Here is a 16,040-nt window from a genome sequence, read left to right on the forward strand (position 1 = left end):
GTCAGTTCTCTTAAAATGTAAACTATGTAGGGAATAGACTTATGTAAAGTAATGGCATGCAAAATTGAATGGCAAATCACTGTGATCAAACATCTATCAGTCAGTACATGTACTTGCGTTTATATTTAAGAGTAGATGATGAACAGAAATGCTCGATGTAAGAGCAGTGATCTGGCGTACAGTGTTGTTTAAAGTTAATATAAAGATGTATAAATATATAAAGGTTATACCATGTCACATTTACAATACATTTGTGCCCACTATAGTTAATAAAGGCTCATTTGCTGTATTGTCACATTCTCTCACTTCATATTGAAATAACAAATATTTGAGCAGTAAACTGACTGGAATCACTTATTTTTTATAGAATATATAGTTATATACTGTACAGTAATCTGACTTATTTAACATGCTGTAACACTAGGCAGATGAAGGTTAACCAGTCATGTGCAATATAACTATATTATCGTCTATATGTGATATTACTGCATGTTGACATGATATCTTTTGACATTTATAATTGGGTGTATTTTATTACCAGACCTGCCAAAAATGTTGCTCCACAATATACTGGAGAACTCATGCATAAGTTATCATTCAATATACTTAAAAAAGACAACCCTTTTCACCTCCTCAACCCTAGATATGAGCCAGCTTACTGTACATGTGAATCTGTATCAATCTGCAGGTTAAACATTTGTCTCCAACCCCAATCACTCTCCCCGTCTCTTTTTTCCTCATCTCGCACCCTTCCCTAACATTTTGTCCTGTTGAACAGAAAAAACAGTCTTTTCCAAAGGTTTAGGCACCCCTTGATAAATAACAGATTTTAATCATTTTCGTATTGAAAAGATGTTAACAGAGTCTCTCTTGGAAATGCAAAAGCACACAATACTTTCAGCACACACTGATGGATAGTTACTTTTTATGCTGTAAATTGAACAAAAATAAAAACATTATTATGGCACTGTGCAAAAAATTTGCGCACCCTAAGAGTTCCAGAGTCTCAGAATCTTTTTACAAGGTTTTAGATTGTAATCAGCTCGTTAGAGTTGATGTGTGGCAACAGCTGTCATTAGTAAATGGCAATTTCCAAACTTTACAAATATGTTGACTTTTCAAACCTTGTGCACACACTTCCGAACACTCAACAACCATAGGTTCCTATAAGCAGCTGTGTAAGACTCTGAAAATAAAAGTTATTGATGCCCACAATGCAGGAGAAGGCTACAAGAAGATAGCAAAGTGTTGTCAGCTTGCAGTTTCGACAGTAAGAAATGCAATTAAGAGATGGCAGTTCAGGGGAACTGTGATGAAAGATGAGATCTGGAAGACCAAGAAAACTCTCGGAGAGAACAGCTCATACAGTATACTGGTCAGAAAGACAAATCAAAACCCCCATTTGGCTGCAAAAAACCTGCAGGAAGATTTAGCAGACTCAGGAGCGGTGGTGCAGCATTCCACAAGACTTTCATGGAAGAGTCAGCAGAAGAAAACCTTACCTGCGTCCCCATCATAAAATCCAATGTCAGAAGTATGCAACAGAACATTTACAGACGCCTGATGCATTTTAGAAACAAGTGCTGTGGACTGATGAAATTAAAATAGAACTTCTTGGCCACAATCAGAAAAGGCATGTTTGGAGGAAAAAAAGGGAGATACATTTCATGAAAAGAACACTTTGCCAATTATTAAGGGTGCCCAAATTTTTGCACAGTGCCACAATAATGTTTTTATTTTTTATCTTTGTTCAATTTATGACATAAAAAGTAATTATGCATCAATGGTTGCTAAAAATATTGTGCATTTTTTCCATTTCCAAGAGAGACTGTGTTAACATCTTTTCAATTAAAAAAACACCAAAATCTGTTATTTATCAAGCCGTGCCTAAACTTTTGCATAAGATTGTATTTTAAGCTTATTGATGTGAGATAAAATCTAGCAATACACTTACTGGCCACTTCATTAGGTACACTTTGTTAGTACTGGGTTGGACTGCTTCTGCCTTCAGAACTGTCTTAATTGTTTTGGATAGAGAGGAAACAAGATGCTGCAAACATTCCTTAGAGATTTTGGTCTATATTGACATGATCGCATCATGCAGTCGCTGCAGATTTGTCAGCTGCACATTCTTGATGTGAATTCTCTGTTCTATCATATCCTAAAGGTGCGCAATTAGTTTAAGATCTGGTGACTGTGGAGGCTATTTAAGTGAACTCATGATAATATGCAAGAAACCAATTTGAGATGATTTTAGTTTTGTCACATAGTGCAATACTCATGTAGGCTGTAGCAGTTAAACGATGCTCTAAAAGAACCCAAATGGTGCCAAAATAATCTCCCTAACACTCCACTGATACAAGGCAGGATGGATTCATGCTTTCATGTTGTTTATGCCAAATTCTGATCCCATCAGCCAAATGTCGCAAACAGAAATCAAGACTCAGTATACTAGGCAATGTTTTTTCAATCTTCTATTGTCCAGTTTTGGTGAGCCCCTTTAAATCGTAGCCTCAGTTGCCTGCTTGATTGATATTCCCATGAGATGAGCAGTTTTGGAAATACTCACACCAACCTGTCTGGCACCAAAAAACAATTCAAAGTCTCCTAAATCAACTTTTTTTTTCTCTTTCTGATGCTCAATTTGAACTTCAGCAGATCGCCTTGACCATGTCTACATGCCTAAATGCACTGGGATTGGCTGATTAGATATTTTCAGTAAAGGGCAATTAAATAGGTGAACCTAATGAAGTAGCCATAGTAAATATCTATGTTCAACTAACTGTTGCTAACATTAGACAAACATGTATTTAACATCAGTTCAATCTTTAATATTGTTTTAGTTGTATTTTATTTTTTAAAAATGCCTTAAAAAGGCGTTTCTGGGTTTTCAGTCCAAAGACAAAAAATGATAAAAAAAAAAAAAAGGTTTTTTTTTTACCCAAAAGAATTTTAGAGACCTACAACAAAAAGTCATATCTGATACTCTATTTTGGTTTTTATTTACTTTATTCGGATCAACTTTAAGTTCGAGAATGATGAGGAACTTATTAAATACAGTTTATTATCTTTTTTTATAGTCTGACTATAGTCTGATTAGTCCTGCTTAAGATAGAAAAGCCATGTGAATTTTAGACAACTGATTTCTGTAAGTATCAAAGTGTGATGTAATGTGCTTTTAATGGTGTACAGAATCCTGTATGCACAGCTGGAATTATTATTACACCTAAAATGCAGAAAACACTCCTTTTTCTTTTTAAGGCAGATGCACATGGTTAAATAGTTAATTGCAATATTTTAAAATGTACAATTATGAGCAGGGAAAATCTACCTCATAAAGGCCTAGTGTAAACAATAACATAATAATAACCCTTAATAATAATAGAAACACTTTAAACAATTCCCAAATTTAAATCCTGACTAATTAATTAAAATAACTCATGGCTACTGCATATGTATCTGAATGTGCATTAAGTACATCATGTATTATGTTTGTATATTTCGACACACACTATTATGTACAAGAAAAAAGCAGCTTAGCTTTGCAACCAAAATGATATCAAAAAGTCTGAAAAACATAAAAATAATAATAAATAAATAAATAAATAAATAAAAAGATCAGCTTTATTTTCTTAAATGCTGCAATACACAGTGGACTGTACAGTGAACACATCTTATTTCTAAAGGTGCTCTTAATATTTTATTTATTCCAGGCTGTTAAAACGTAAATGTCAAACACACATCCTTGGAGATATGCGTTCCCTCTTCTAACATAATAATCGTAGCACACTGTAGGTTCTGCATCATCTTTTAACTGATGAGATAAATCTGGAGTGTTAATGAAGCGGAATGCTAAACAGCGTGACACTCTAACGCTTTGATGCTAACAAGGATGTAAAGCCAATCGTGGCTGCACTCCTTATTGCGTCCACCAGATGGCGTAAAAAATAATTCTGCTGTACTGTATATTGCAAGCTGTAGAAAATAAAGGTTGCAGATAAAAACAAAAGTGATTAAAATGGACCAGCGGGGGTAAAAGAAGGCACAGACGGTGCATTCATTCTGAGGCAGAGCACTGCAGCGCTTAGGCAGGGAAGAACATCAGTACAGGTCATGTCATGCTGTTATTACCTTACTGGATCTTTTCCAACTCCTTCTCAAAAGCATGGTCTGTAAATGAGACAAAGCAGTTACATCGCCACTATCGCCCTGTGCGATGAGCTTGTTAGAGCTTAGAATGTAAGATTAGTTAAGCTTTTCGAGGATAAACTGACTTGAGTAATCTTTGTTTTAAGAGTTTTATGACATCTCGTAACAGAAATCAGGTAAAGCACATCCAGTTTATTAAGATACTACAGCAGTCCAATGCCTTAAAATTCTCTCCAAATGTATTTGTAAGATTATTATTATTTTTAATCCTTCATGGTTGCACTGAGCATGGCACAGGACTACGACCCCCATCAGCCAATGCACCTTACAGGTCACAAGACTGTCTGCTTCGGGTTCACATTTATGCTTCATGAGCACTAGCAATGTCACTGTCAAGTTGAGTTTTAAAACATTGGAGGCGATTGAGGCAGTAAAATGTTGCAGTTTCTGTATAATCCTACAGCTGGTGCACTCTAAACTATTTACACATTCAGTGTGGTACGAGGGAATTCTTTGCCAAGTTTGTAAAAAACAATAATTATTTGGTATGACATAACACAGACAGTGCTCAGTAAAAATGTATCTCTTATGGCCTGCGCAGTGGTAAAGTTCTCGCCCTATCATCCGGAGATCGCAAGTTTGATTCCCGGGTGATGCTGTAACCTCTCGCAGCCGGAGGTCTAGAGAGAGTTGATTAGCCGAGCTCTCTCAGAGGAGAGGGGTGAGAGGTACTTGGTGCTCGCACAATAATCCCAGCTTTCCAGCCAATCAGGGGCGTCTGTGAGCTCATGCAAGCAGAAGAAGCAGATATCGCTGTGTGTTACTCGGCTCCTAATGGTGCATGGGCGAACAGTTCAAAAAGATGCTGTCGGCTGACGTCATGTGGTTCTGAGAAAACACGTGATAGTCTTCGGCCCTAACAACTGAGTGGTAGTAGTAGCTTAATGTGGGAGCCCCCTAGTGACGGGGAGGAATTGGATACGACCAAATTAGGGAGAAAATCAAGGAAAAAAAAAAATTTGTGTTTATTTTTGTATTGTTTAAATGCTGCCCTTGGTTTTTAAGTGAGAAGACTAATGGAATAAGGAATAGGCTACATTTAATTAGACATTTAACTTTTTTAACGGTTTAAAATTGTAACAAAAATTTATCATTGAATCAGGATATTTATAATATTGTGATACTTTAAGAATAGGTTTTTATGCTTGAGCACTCGACATTTATCTGAATTTTATGCATTGTGCTGCTTAACAGGAGCTCCTATTTAAATGCCCAGGGTGAGTGTGTAATACACTGGACTGGACCTTATCGGAATTTCTGCAGTACCTAATAAACTGGCAACAGCGAATGGCTTACAAATGTTTAATATGTTCATTCATTAATTACTGAAGTTGATACAGAGATGTCATAAGCTCTTTTGACAAGCCCTGGATTAAAGGTGTTAAATGATAACCTGGTAATTGATAATTGGAGGAGAAGCAGGCAGGGGAAACTGGCCATCCCCAGCTCAACACACACACACACACACACACACACACACACACACACACACACACACAGATCATGAAACTCCATCTCTAACTCTTCCTAATGCAGAGACTCCCAATGCAATCAGCCATAGCATTTACAGCATTATAAAGCAGGATATATTTCTCATGTGTGCATGCTTCGGCTCTATTACACATGTAGGGGTGGAAGAATTAGGCATGCAAAATCAGATATGAACCTCTACACACAACTCTCTGCAAGTCCAGAGACAAAACTAAACGCAATTAGGACAGACCAACCAGCGCTGAACACATTTGTCTCCCCGAGAGAGAAAGTGCTGCAAGCCAAATTCCAGCACTTGTTTTTAATGAGTGCCTTTCCTTCCTGGGCAACATATGTTTTGGCTTGAAATAAAATACGGATTATAGTATTTTCAAGTTCCATTTTACTTCCGCTAGCCCACTAAGCCTATTTATCATCTTTCAAATGTGATGCCCAATCGTGCACTAAGAAGAGCTGATGAGAGTCTGAGAAATAAAAAAAAAGTTTATTATAATTTAGAAGCAACAAAATAATAAAGCCCTAACTATCATGTTAAGCTTTGGATGCTGACACACAACCACATATGAGTCAGAGAGCAACTTTAAAGCCTGCTAAAAGGGCAATTGTGTTATTTGGCTGAACGTAGTCCCCAATTTTTGACAGGTTTCGTCCGAATAAATGTCCCAGGTATGTTAAAAATGAATTTAATACACCTAAACAACCAGACATCAAAGCTTAGACTAGCCTGTAAGTTGTTCACATAAAGATGGTTGATATCTTATGTGTAATAAGTAAAAAAAAAAATCATAAGTCAGGGACCACCTGTAAACTAATTTTCAAAAATGTCCAAACTAACAGCTATAGATGCATTGTGTAAAACCTCACAGTCTCTAAAAAGACAAGGTTTAACTATTCAGGAGGATGAAAAAAAAATTAAAAACAAGGGCATGAAGGTACATGAGAACACTCACAGCTTCCCTATAGTCCCCTTCTTTAGGAGTGAGAGTGACCACCAGTTCCAGAGAGCCCAGGTCATGGTCAGGATAGTGGGGATCCTTCAAGTCAAGGGTCACATCCAGGGGCCTGAAGAAGGACCAAAATATGTCAGACATGACCCACGCAGTATGTGCATACAGTGTTAAGTTAAGCCCTTATTTGTCACATATACATTACAGCACAGAAGATTTTTTTTCTTCGCATATCCCAGCGCAACTGGGGTCAGAGCACAGGGTCAGTCATGATACAGCCTTAGGGTTAAGGGCCCAACAATGGCAACCTGGTGATCAAACCGCCGATCTTCCAATCAGTAACGCAGTGCCTTAACCCTCTGAGCCACCACTGCCCCTAAACTACATGGAAATGTCTTTTGTCTGGGCTTTTATTTATTTTACATTTAGGCATTTGGCAGACGCTCTTATCCAGACTTACATTTTTATCTCATTATACATCTGAGCAGTTGAGGGTTAAGGGCCTTGCTCAAGGGCCCAACAGTGGCAACTTGGTGGTTGTGGGGTTTGAACCTGGGATCTTCCGAACCGTAGTCCAATGCCTTAACCACTGAGCCTGGCCTGGCCTATTTTGCATATGTGTCACACTTAAATGATTTAGATCATTAAAAAATATGTATACAGTACACATTTCATTTATTAAGGTAAAAAAGCTGTCCAAGCCTACCTGGTCTTATGTGAAAAAGTTATTGCCCCTGAATCTGATGACTGGTTGTGCTGCTTCAACCGCAATCACCCGAATCATAACTGGCACTAAGTCTTTTACATCGTTTTGGGGAAATTTAGCACATAGTTTATGGTTTCATCAATTATGACAAGTTGTTTAGATCCTCAAGTCCAAAAGCAGCCCCGAACTACAGTATGACACTACAGTACCAGCACCATGTTTAACTGTTGGTATGGTGTCCTTTTTATGAAATGCTGTTAGTTTTATGCCAGATTTGAGAAGATGCACATTTTCCCCAAAAATTTAGTGTTGTGTCATCATCCACAGAATATTTGCACAAAAGTTTTGGGAATAATTAAGGTTTTTTTGGCAAATGTAAGATGAACAGTTCTTTAGATGTTTTAATTGTTTTGTTTTGTTTTGTTTTTACAAGCTTTCTTTTAAGGAACTCTCCGAAGCAGTTGAATTAAAACAATTCTGCAAAGAAAACTTGGCCAAAATTCTTCCACAGTAATATGCAAGAATCAGTTTAGGGGCAATTACTGTTTCACATATTTCTCTATTCTCGATAAAAGCTCTCACCATAGTTCGCTGACGTCCCAAAGCTTTAAAAATGGCTTTGTAACCCTTTCTAGAGAGATACATGACAATTACTTTGTTTCTCATCTGTTCTTAAATTTCTTTAAATTGCTTACATTCCTAAAATGATGTGTTTCTTTTTGAGATCTTTAAGCGTGCTTGACTTTGTCAGAAAGGTTCTATTTAAGTGCTTTCTTTTGGGTGTGACAAGTGAAATCATACTCCAAAACTCCCAATGTGGTTAAATTATAAAACAATTAAGCAAAAGATTTTGCCAAAAATCTGGTTTAGGGGGGCGAATACCTTATCACACAGGGCCAGGCAGGTTTGAACGGCTTTTTTCTGGTACTAAATGAAATAATTTAAAAACTCCATTTTGTATTTACAGTACTCAAGTTATCTTTGTGTATTATTGAAATTTGTTAGATGATTGGAATCATTTACATGTGAATGCAAAAAAAAATAATTTCACCCTTATTCAGTAAAGTTGTCTATAAATAAGCAACGTTTTTGAGTGCACAATCGATAAACAAACAAATCTGTGTCTGAAGCAGTGATGTGAGCGCAAATTATAAATCAGCTTCAACTGTGCAGCAAATGGCTCAAACACCTGATTTATTAGTCATAAAGCACAACCTTATTTAAATCCTGTAAATTCTCCAGAGAGTTGTTCTACCACAGAGAAACACTAGAGGGTGCTCTCGCTCTCTCCTAGTCAAATGTGTTAATGTTTATAAGGACAGGAGTGTTAAGCTCTATGGACTATTACAAGACTAGTAAATGACCTATGTTGTTCCAGGGACTCCAGGTATAGATATGCAGAGCCCATGAAGTCATCCTGCAGCCCAAAGTCATAGTCAAACACCTGCAGTAGAGAGACAGAGAAAGAGACACAGTGTGAGACAGAGACACTGCTTAAAACAGGAAATACGAATTCACTAAAATCGATATTCCATATTCCTGCTGCATCAAAAGAATAATTACAGCACATTGTCCTGTACTGAGAAATGAACCTAAATCCCAGCTCTATGGACAGTAAACAAATGTTTATCCTAAGCATGTAATTTCATTCAGATGTACAGTATTTGTTAATAAAACTTTTTTTTGAGAGAGAGAGAGAGAGAGAGAAGGAGTTTGCCACAATGTTATCAAGCCAGACTAATGTCTGCAAAAGAGTCTAGTACATTTTGTCAATTTGATCAGCCCTCATGTCTGTGTTTCCTTCTGGCTCTCCCTTTTAGTTCTGCTGTTATATTTAGTCCTGCCGGAGTCTCTGCTTGCACTCTACACTAAATATACATTCACTTTATACATTATGTGGCTGTGACCAGACCTCACTGTTATCCCTCCTCTCCTGTTCTCTCTCCCCCTCTCTCACGGACCCGAGGCGGAAACTGAACCCGAATAGTTCAGGACTGGCATTTCCTACAGTATACCTGAGCCGCCAATAACGGACTGGACTCCATAGTAACTTAAAGACATCGACTGTTATAATTAACTTTTAGCCTCCTAATACACAGTGTGAGTGCAAAACAAGTCCTGCTATCCGTTATCACCCAAATGAGGATGGGTTCCCTGCTAAGTTCGGTTTCTCTCATGATTTCTTCCTGTTGCCATCTCAGAGAGTTTTTCCTTGCCAGCGTCACCCTTGGCTTGCTCATCAGGGACAATCTAATCATTTGGATTCATGCACATTTTTCCCATTTCATACATACTTCCATAATTTTATACAAATAAAACTGAATTGAATTGAATGATGTGGGTCTGGTAATTACACACATGCCACAGATATGATGTGTAGAGATTTGATCCCTAAATGATTTGTAGGCACTGAACCAAGTGAGTGCTGTAATTGAAAAATAAGCTGTAGCAGCCCACTCTCTCTGACACATACTGTAATATTTCTGCTCGTTTCCTCTCTGTCTCATAGCTTACCTTAACATAGAGTGGTTCTCTTATATTATCCACCAGCAGGGTGACTTTCTCATCCCACACCGGGTTCAGGTTCTTATGAATGGTCTTGCTGCGGAAAACCTCTTTCCCTGTGATCTTAAACTTCACGTAAGGGTCACTGGTGCCTATAAAAAACACAAAAACACACAGAAGAGTAACGGTTTCATCAACCCAGTGACGACAGTACTGCGTGTGTTAGCATGAGTCATTATGACATGCCCACAGTTCTACACACAATGATATGACCTGTAGGAGTTGCCAATTTATCTCATATAAGGATCTTTGGTTTCAAGCTGATCTAAGTTCTCAAGGACTCAAGAAAAGCTGCAAAAACAAAATGAATATTAAGAATTAATAACATGCAAGTAGTAAACTTACATACCATATTGGCGTATACCTATTGTAGGGTTAATCCTACTGTATATATTCTTAAGTTTGTACATCTATAGTTCTCCCTTCAAATGAGATCACAGGTTTGTAAATCCACAGACTGATTTACAAGATAGATTTTGTGTTCCTGCATCATTTCCTTTTTTGATGTGATGCACATTTGGGTTTATTTGCTATAAAAATTCATCTATAGCCAAGATATGACAACCAACCAATTCTTAAAGAGGTGAAGTATATAGCCTAAGGCACAGAGGGCATGATGATGCCAGGGTCCTTATACTTGGCAAACATGTCGATGGTATGTGTACCGTAGGTAAAAAAATTTAGATTTTATTCTCATCTAATTACATGGTGTAGTACAACTATAATTTTCCCTCTGGTTTGTGAGCTGCTCTTAGAAGAAAACGTCCTCTCAATTAAATTATTATTATTATTATTATTAAGTTATAAAAAATTTTATGTTCCCTTTAATTTGTGTTCTGCAAGAAGACACAAACATTGCCTGGCCAAAAAAACTTGCAATGGGCAATCACTGTGGCGGTGTTTTGAATACCTTATAAAACGTCACATTTATTTTTATCATTTTTGGCCGAGCATCTAATACTGATGACAGTAGAGTTGAACCACTCTGTAAAGTCATCTCCAGCATGTCCCAAAGGTCAAGACTTTGGGCACAAAACGGGGTACACCCTGGACAGGGTGTCTATTCATTGCAGGGCACACACACATACACACCCACACTATGGGCAATATTATGGAACGCCAATTAGCCTATTTGCAAATCTTTTTGACTGTGGGAGGAAACTGGACAGCACCAAGCACGAGAACATGCATCAAACCCTCGACCCTGGAGGTGCAGGGCCACAGTGCTGCCCATGGTGGTCAATTTGTGTGTGAAAATAATTCCTCATGCTTCCAACACTCTTTCCAACACAAATTGGGTTAAAAAATACCCTGGTCATTCAGTACATTCAGTCATTTTATTTCCATAACTTTATTGTCATAACACTTCCTCCAGACACTTACAGACGTACAGTGAGCACTATGCACTATGATGGGTGCATTGCTTTATTGCCCTACTACAAATAGAGTCAATCTGCAATCATCAGCCCATATGACTTTTTTCCATTCCTTCAAACTTCAATCTTTGTGCTCCGTAGAAATGTTTTTTTTTTTCTGAATTAGTGTAACTACCATGTGGTTTTCTTATGCCCATATAGTTGTTTCGTTTCAGTCCTATGAGTTCTCATTATATTGTGTGCACATGGAAATGTTCTTACTTTGACTATTAAACAGAGCTGTGATTATGATTGGTGACTTTTTCTAATGCAATTTCACCAGAGACTAAAGTGATCATACGATCATGCACTTTCCTTCCAAACTTTAGTAATGTATTGGACCGTTTTGAACCCCATTAAAATGATTTCAGAAATTTCCTTAGTTGTTAAATATTTGCTTATTTAAATCCAAATTTTGACTTTTTTTTTCCCTTTGGCCAGGCAGTTACTTCTCCTACTGTCAAAAATAAGCAAAAGTAATATTTAGAATTGGCCACTAGATGGCACTTCTGCACCATAGCAGCCTATAAGCATGTAGAAAATCTACAGAAGTTAGTTTGTCAGTATCTCAGCTGCAGTTTTCACTTTTAGATTTTTTCAGATTTATATTGAGCCTGAAAACCATAAATATTGTAAAAATAAATAAATAAATACATCACAAGCAAACATGACCCCCCTTGCACTGTTATTCCAGGTCCAAATCTGCAACTGAACTAATCCTCATTGTAACCTGTATAAAGAGCAGGTACATCCCATTGTTAAGACAAAGTATTATAAGATAAATATTGAAAATCCCACAGGATGAACAAATCGTATTACCAACAAAGTCAAAAATCACTTGGTCATTTTACAATGATGTGCAGACAGATGTTGAGGACATAAAGTAAGCTGTAACTGAGTCAGTGTAATTGCCTCACCACTGACAGGGAATAACTCCTTGTCACACTCCCCATGGCTCTTATTATAAGTCGCTGTGCTCGAGCCCTTCATCCCACTCACTGAACATTAGTTTTATCACACCAGTAACAGGAAGCACAACTATAATCATTAACACACCTCTCAGGTTTAAAGAGCCAGGAGTCTGACACAAATCACCATCCTGTCTTCTCAATACAATATAAAACAGATACACACCATGCAACTTCTGCCATCATACTGTATTTTTGTAATTTTACTGTTTTTTGTAAGTATCCTCGCTGTATCCAAAGTCGTTATACCTAAATGTAGTGAGATGTGGTACAGTATACTGTAAGGATGTAACTGTAAGTGAGAGACGTGATGAAGACTTGAATGTGTCATCCTGATAAACAGTGGGATTTCTGAGAGTGTGACTCACTGTTCAATTTTCAAAAAAGGAAACATGCAACATCTACTCAGAAATATAATTTGTTTCTAAATATAAAATGTATAATTTCTTAGTCATTATTTAAATATAATCTAGTTTGTGTCCAGTCTTATCCCTTCTGTTGAAGCATGTGTTAAAATGACACGGATGGATTTGATCTAACATGAGTCTATGTTAGCCTCAACTTAAAGACAACCAAAGATAAAGCTAATCGAATTGATGTGGAACGGATTGCAGGGAGCCTGTTTAAGAAATTTAGTTAATCTGTGTGACAATTTACATTTGATCATTCAGCTGGTACAGCTTTCCAAAAGGACTCAACCCTGGCAGTTTGGCATTGCTGGGATTTAACCTCTCAACCTTAACTATGAATGAACCACCAGTTGTCCAAATCCTTGCAACGAGGTATTTCCTTTTAATATTTTAATAACATTTTTGCATAACCATAAGCCATAGCAAAATATACGAATAGTGCAGTCAAAAAAGTATTTCCCATACATGCGTTTTTTCATTTTTGCATATTTTGTAAATTTTGACCCACTCTTCCTTGCAGAATTTTAATCTGTCCATATGCAGTAGGAAAGTTTTCAAGCATGGTTTTAAGCATCTCAACCTTTTTTAAGTCTTAAGTGGTTTGACTAGACCATTTCAAAACCTTAATTTTGTTTTTATGTGAGTCATTTGGATGTGGACTTTCTGGTGTGTTTTGAATAATTTGTCTTGCTGTATAACCCAAGTGCCTGCAGTGCTTTAAATGTTGCCCTGGTTTCTTTTATGAACTGCTGGATGGTAGGCCGGCCACTCCTGGGAAGGTTCACCACTGTTCCAAGTTTTCTCCATTTGTGAATAATGGCTCTCACTGTGGTTCTCTGGAGTCCTAAAGCCATAGAAATCACTGTGTAACCCTTTCCAGACTGATGGATGGATTGTTCTATCTACGTGCCACCCGACACATCGGGCAATGAACATACATTTGTTGTTTCTTTCAGATATTTATAGGATTGGGTTGCCGATTGTATCTAAACACATAAGCGTAAAGGTCTTTGCTCAAGGGTCCAACAATGGCTACCTGGCACCATCAGGGTTCAAACCGGGGACCTCCTGGTCTGCAGTCCTACACCTTAACCACAGAGCCACCCCTGCCCTCCTTCCAGATTGATACATGTCAGTTTTTTTCTTGTCATCTGTTTTTTTTTTTTTTTTTTCATATACAGTAGGACCAGGGAGGTTTGGGCAGTTTTTTTCATCATGAAATCATCATTAAATCCTTTGGGGTCAATGGCATATATGGGGTCAAGGCCAATAACTTTCTAACTGTCTCTCTTTGCTACAAAAAGTGTTTTTATATATAAAAAAAACTATATTGTAGCAACCCAGAAAATGAATGGCTGAAACCTGAATGGATGAAATATGGTTGTGAATAAGGCTTTTAAACTTTTAGACTTTCGCAGAGTTTTGATCAAAAGACAGATGAACACATGCGCCTATATGAGAGATTTACAGTATATGGGATTTATTAATATAAATGCAGACATAATCCTCCAGAAATCCAACAAACACAAATATATGCTCTTTAAATAAGTCATAATATACTATAACGTTCTTTCTTGTGCATTAGAATTGCATTTCAACGAATGGTTCAGAAACCATGCTTGTATTTTTTTTGTTTCTCTCCAAAGAAGCCCTGTTTGAGTGTATACAGTACTGTAGGTGTGAACAGCTGAAACATCAAGGAGTCCTGGTGTCACCTGAGACAGGTGTGAATAGGTCTTACTGTACATATTCATGAAAAATCATGGATTATTCAGTGAAACAAGGCTCTGCTGAAAAGAGTTAGGCACTTTACCCATAATTTAGTTGTTTTACTATGGGCACACACCCAGGACATTCGTGTTCCTCAGTTCTGTGTTTAAACAATCTGCCAGGTTTGTTTATTTTACATTTTCCCTGCTTTTTGTTTGATTTATTATTTTTTTTGTCTGTGTACTTTGGCATAAGTTTAAAAGCCGCATATGACTTTAAAATTTTTCCATCAGCCACATTATGAAAGCCCGGTTTGTGCTCTACATAAACAAGGCAAGTGTATTACTGTAGCTACTATATTGGTAAAATTTGAAATTTACACAAATTTAAGAAAAGTGCTGAAGGCCTCCAGAAAGGCCTTTTTATATTTACTCTAGTTATCGCTGTGTAGTATTAAAATTTGTTTTATGATCTGCATCATGACAAATTAGCGTGACAAATATGAATTAAAAAAAACTTTTTCACATCACTGTAAGTCTGATCAATACAGATTGTGATTAGAGAGTAAGTTTATAATCTTGGCCAGAGATTGTGAGTTACAGTAGACTTCTAGTGTGTGACGCCACCCTGTACATTGCTACTGTACTTTGAGTAGTACTTTCTACAATCGGTAGCTCTTGTATAATCCGGGAGACATGACCTGAGAGTGGGATTATCCAAAACTAACCTAAAGGAGGAAATGGGGGAGGCTTTCGGTTCACAAAAGCCTGTAGGTTTCATATATATACAAAATAAAAATAATTTAAAAAAACTGTTTGAAGTGTTTACCCAGGCACCACATAGTCCTAACCACTCATGAATCTTCAGAAGCTAATGGATTTGTCAGAGCACTGGTCTGTTTTTGTGAACCCTAATTCATGTGTGGTAGGAGGAGAAAAACCATTTGCCTCAACCCACCATGTAATAAGTTTAAAAGGGACACAACCCTTCCGTGTCCCATTTCCTGGTGACTGCCTGACCGCAGTTTACGCTCTCTTCGATTAGCTCAATACCAAAGCTGTGGCCGCAAAAACTATTCACTTTCTACTCACTTCCCTTCTAGTAGATTTCGTGCCACAGCTTTAACATGGCCACTGACAGATGTCAAGTATATCGGGGAGTGATACGTATTCCATCTCTGTATATATCCTTACTTTAATGTCATGTTTGTGCTTTTTCTCATAGAGTTCACCTATGGCTGAGCGCACCACACTAAGCACAGGCAACGAGTTATATTTCTCATGTATTAAGCTTCACATTCAGTCCACTGTATATGAGTCGGTGGTGCGATAAGAGAACAGCTGTGTGCTGTCACAGTAAGAGCACTCTGAGAATAAAGACAAGCAATTCCAGAAAGAGCTCTTCTACAGTATATGCATAACAATAAGTACTGTATACATCAATCTACAAAAGATCCTATTGTGTTTAGAACCTGGCAGTAAAGAATATCATACTGTAATTCCCTAATTTCAAACCAAATCTGTTTATCCGAGAACAAATGGAAATGTGTGGGACGCTGACAGCCATTCGGTGTAGGAAACACAACAGCAGGATTTGCATAAACTTCATAAAACTACCAG

At 37.4% G+C, this 16,040-nt stretch overlaps 1 protein-coding gene across 3 annotated transcripts in view; it reads right to left on the reverse strand.

Annotated features, from left to right (window-relative positions):
- Positions 1 to 16,040, reverse strand: part of mctp1a (multiple C2 domains, transmembrane 1a) — a 158,087-nt gene that overhangs the window by 65,058 nt on the left and 76,989 nt on the right. For 2 of the 3 annotated variants that reach the window (XM_053480892.1, XM_053480894.1), the window contains exons 3-6: positions 9,868 to 10,010; positions 8,718 to 8,797; positions 6,651 to 6,762; positions 4,132 to 4,170 (exon numbers count right to left, since the gene is read on the reverse strand). In XM_053480892.1, the coding sequence (XP_053336867.1) occupies positions 4,132 to 4,170; positions 6,651 to 6,762; positions 8,718 to 8,797; positions 9,868 to 10,010 (374 nt within the window). The remainder of the gene's footprint in view (positions 1 to 4,131; positions 4,171 to 6,650; positions 6,763 to 8,717; positions 8,798 to 9,867; positions 10,011 to 16,040) is intronic. The other variant, XM_053480893.1, reaches the window with a different exon arrangement.

The sequence above is a fragment of the Clarias gariepinus genome, chromosome 21, assembly GCF_024256425.1.
Source record: "Clarias gariepinus isolate MV-2021 ecotype Netherlands chromosome 21, CGAR_prim_01v2, whole genome shotgun sequence".
Taxonomy (NCBI): Eukaryota; Metazoa; Chordata; class Actinopteri; order Siluriformes; family Clariidae; genus Clarias; species Clarias gariepinus.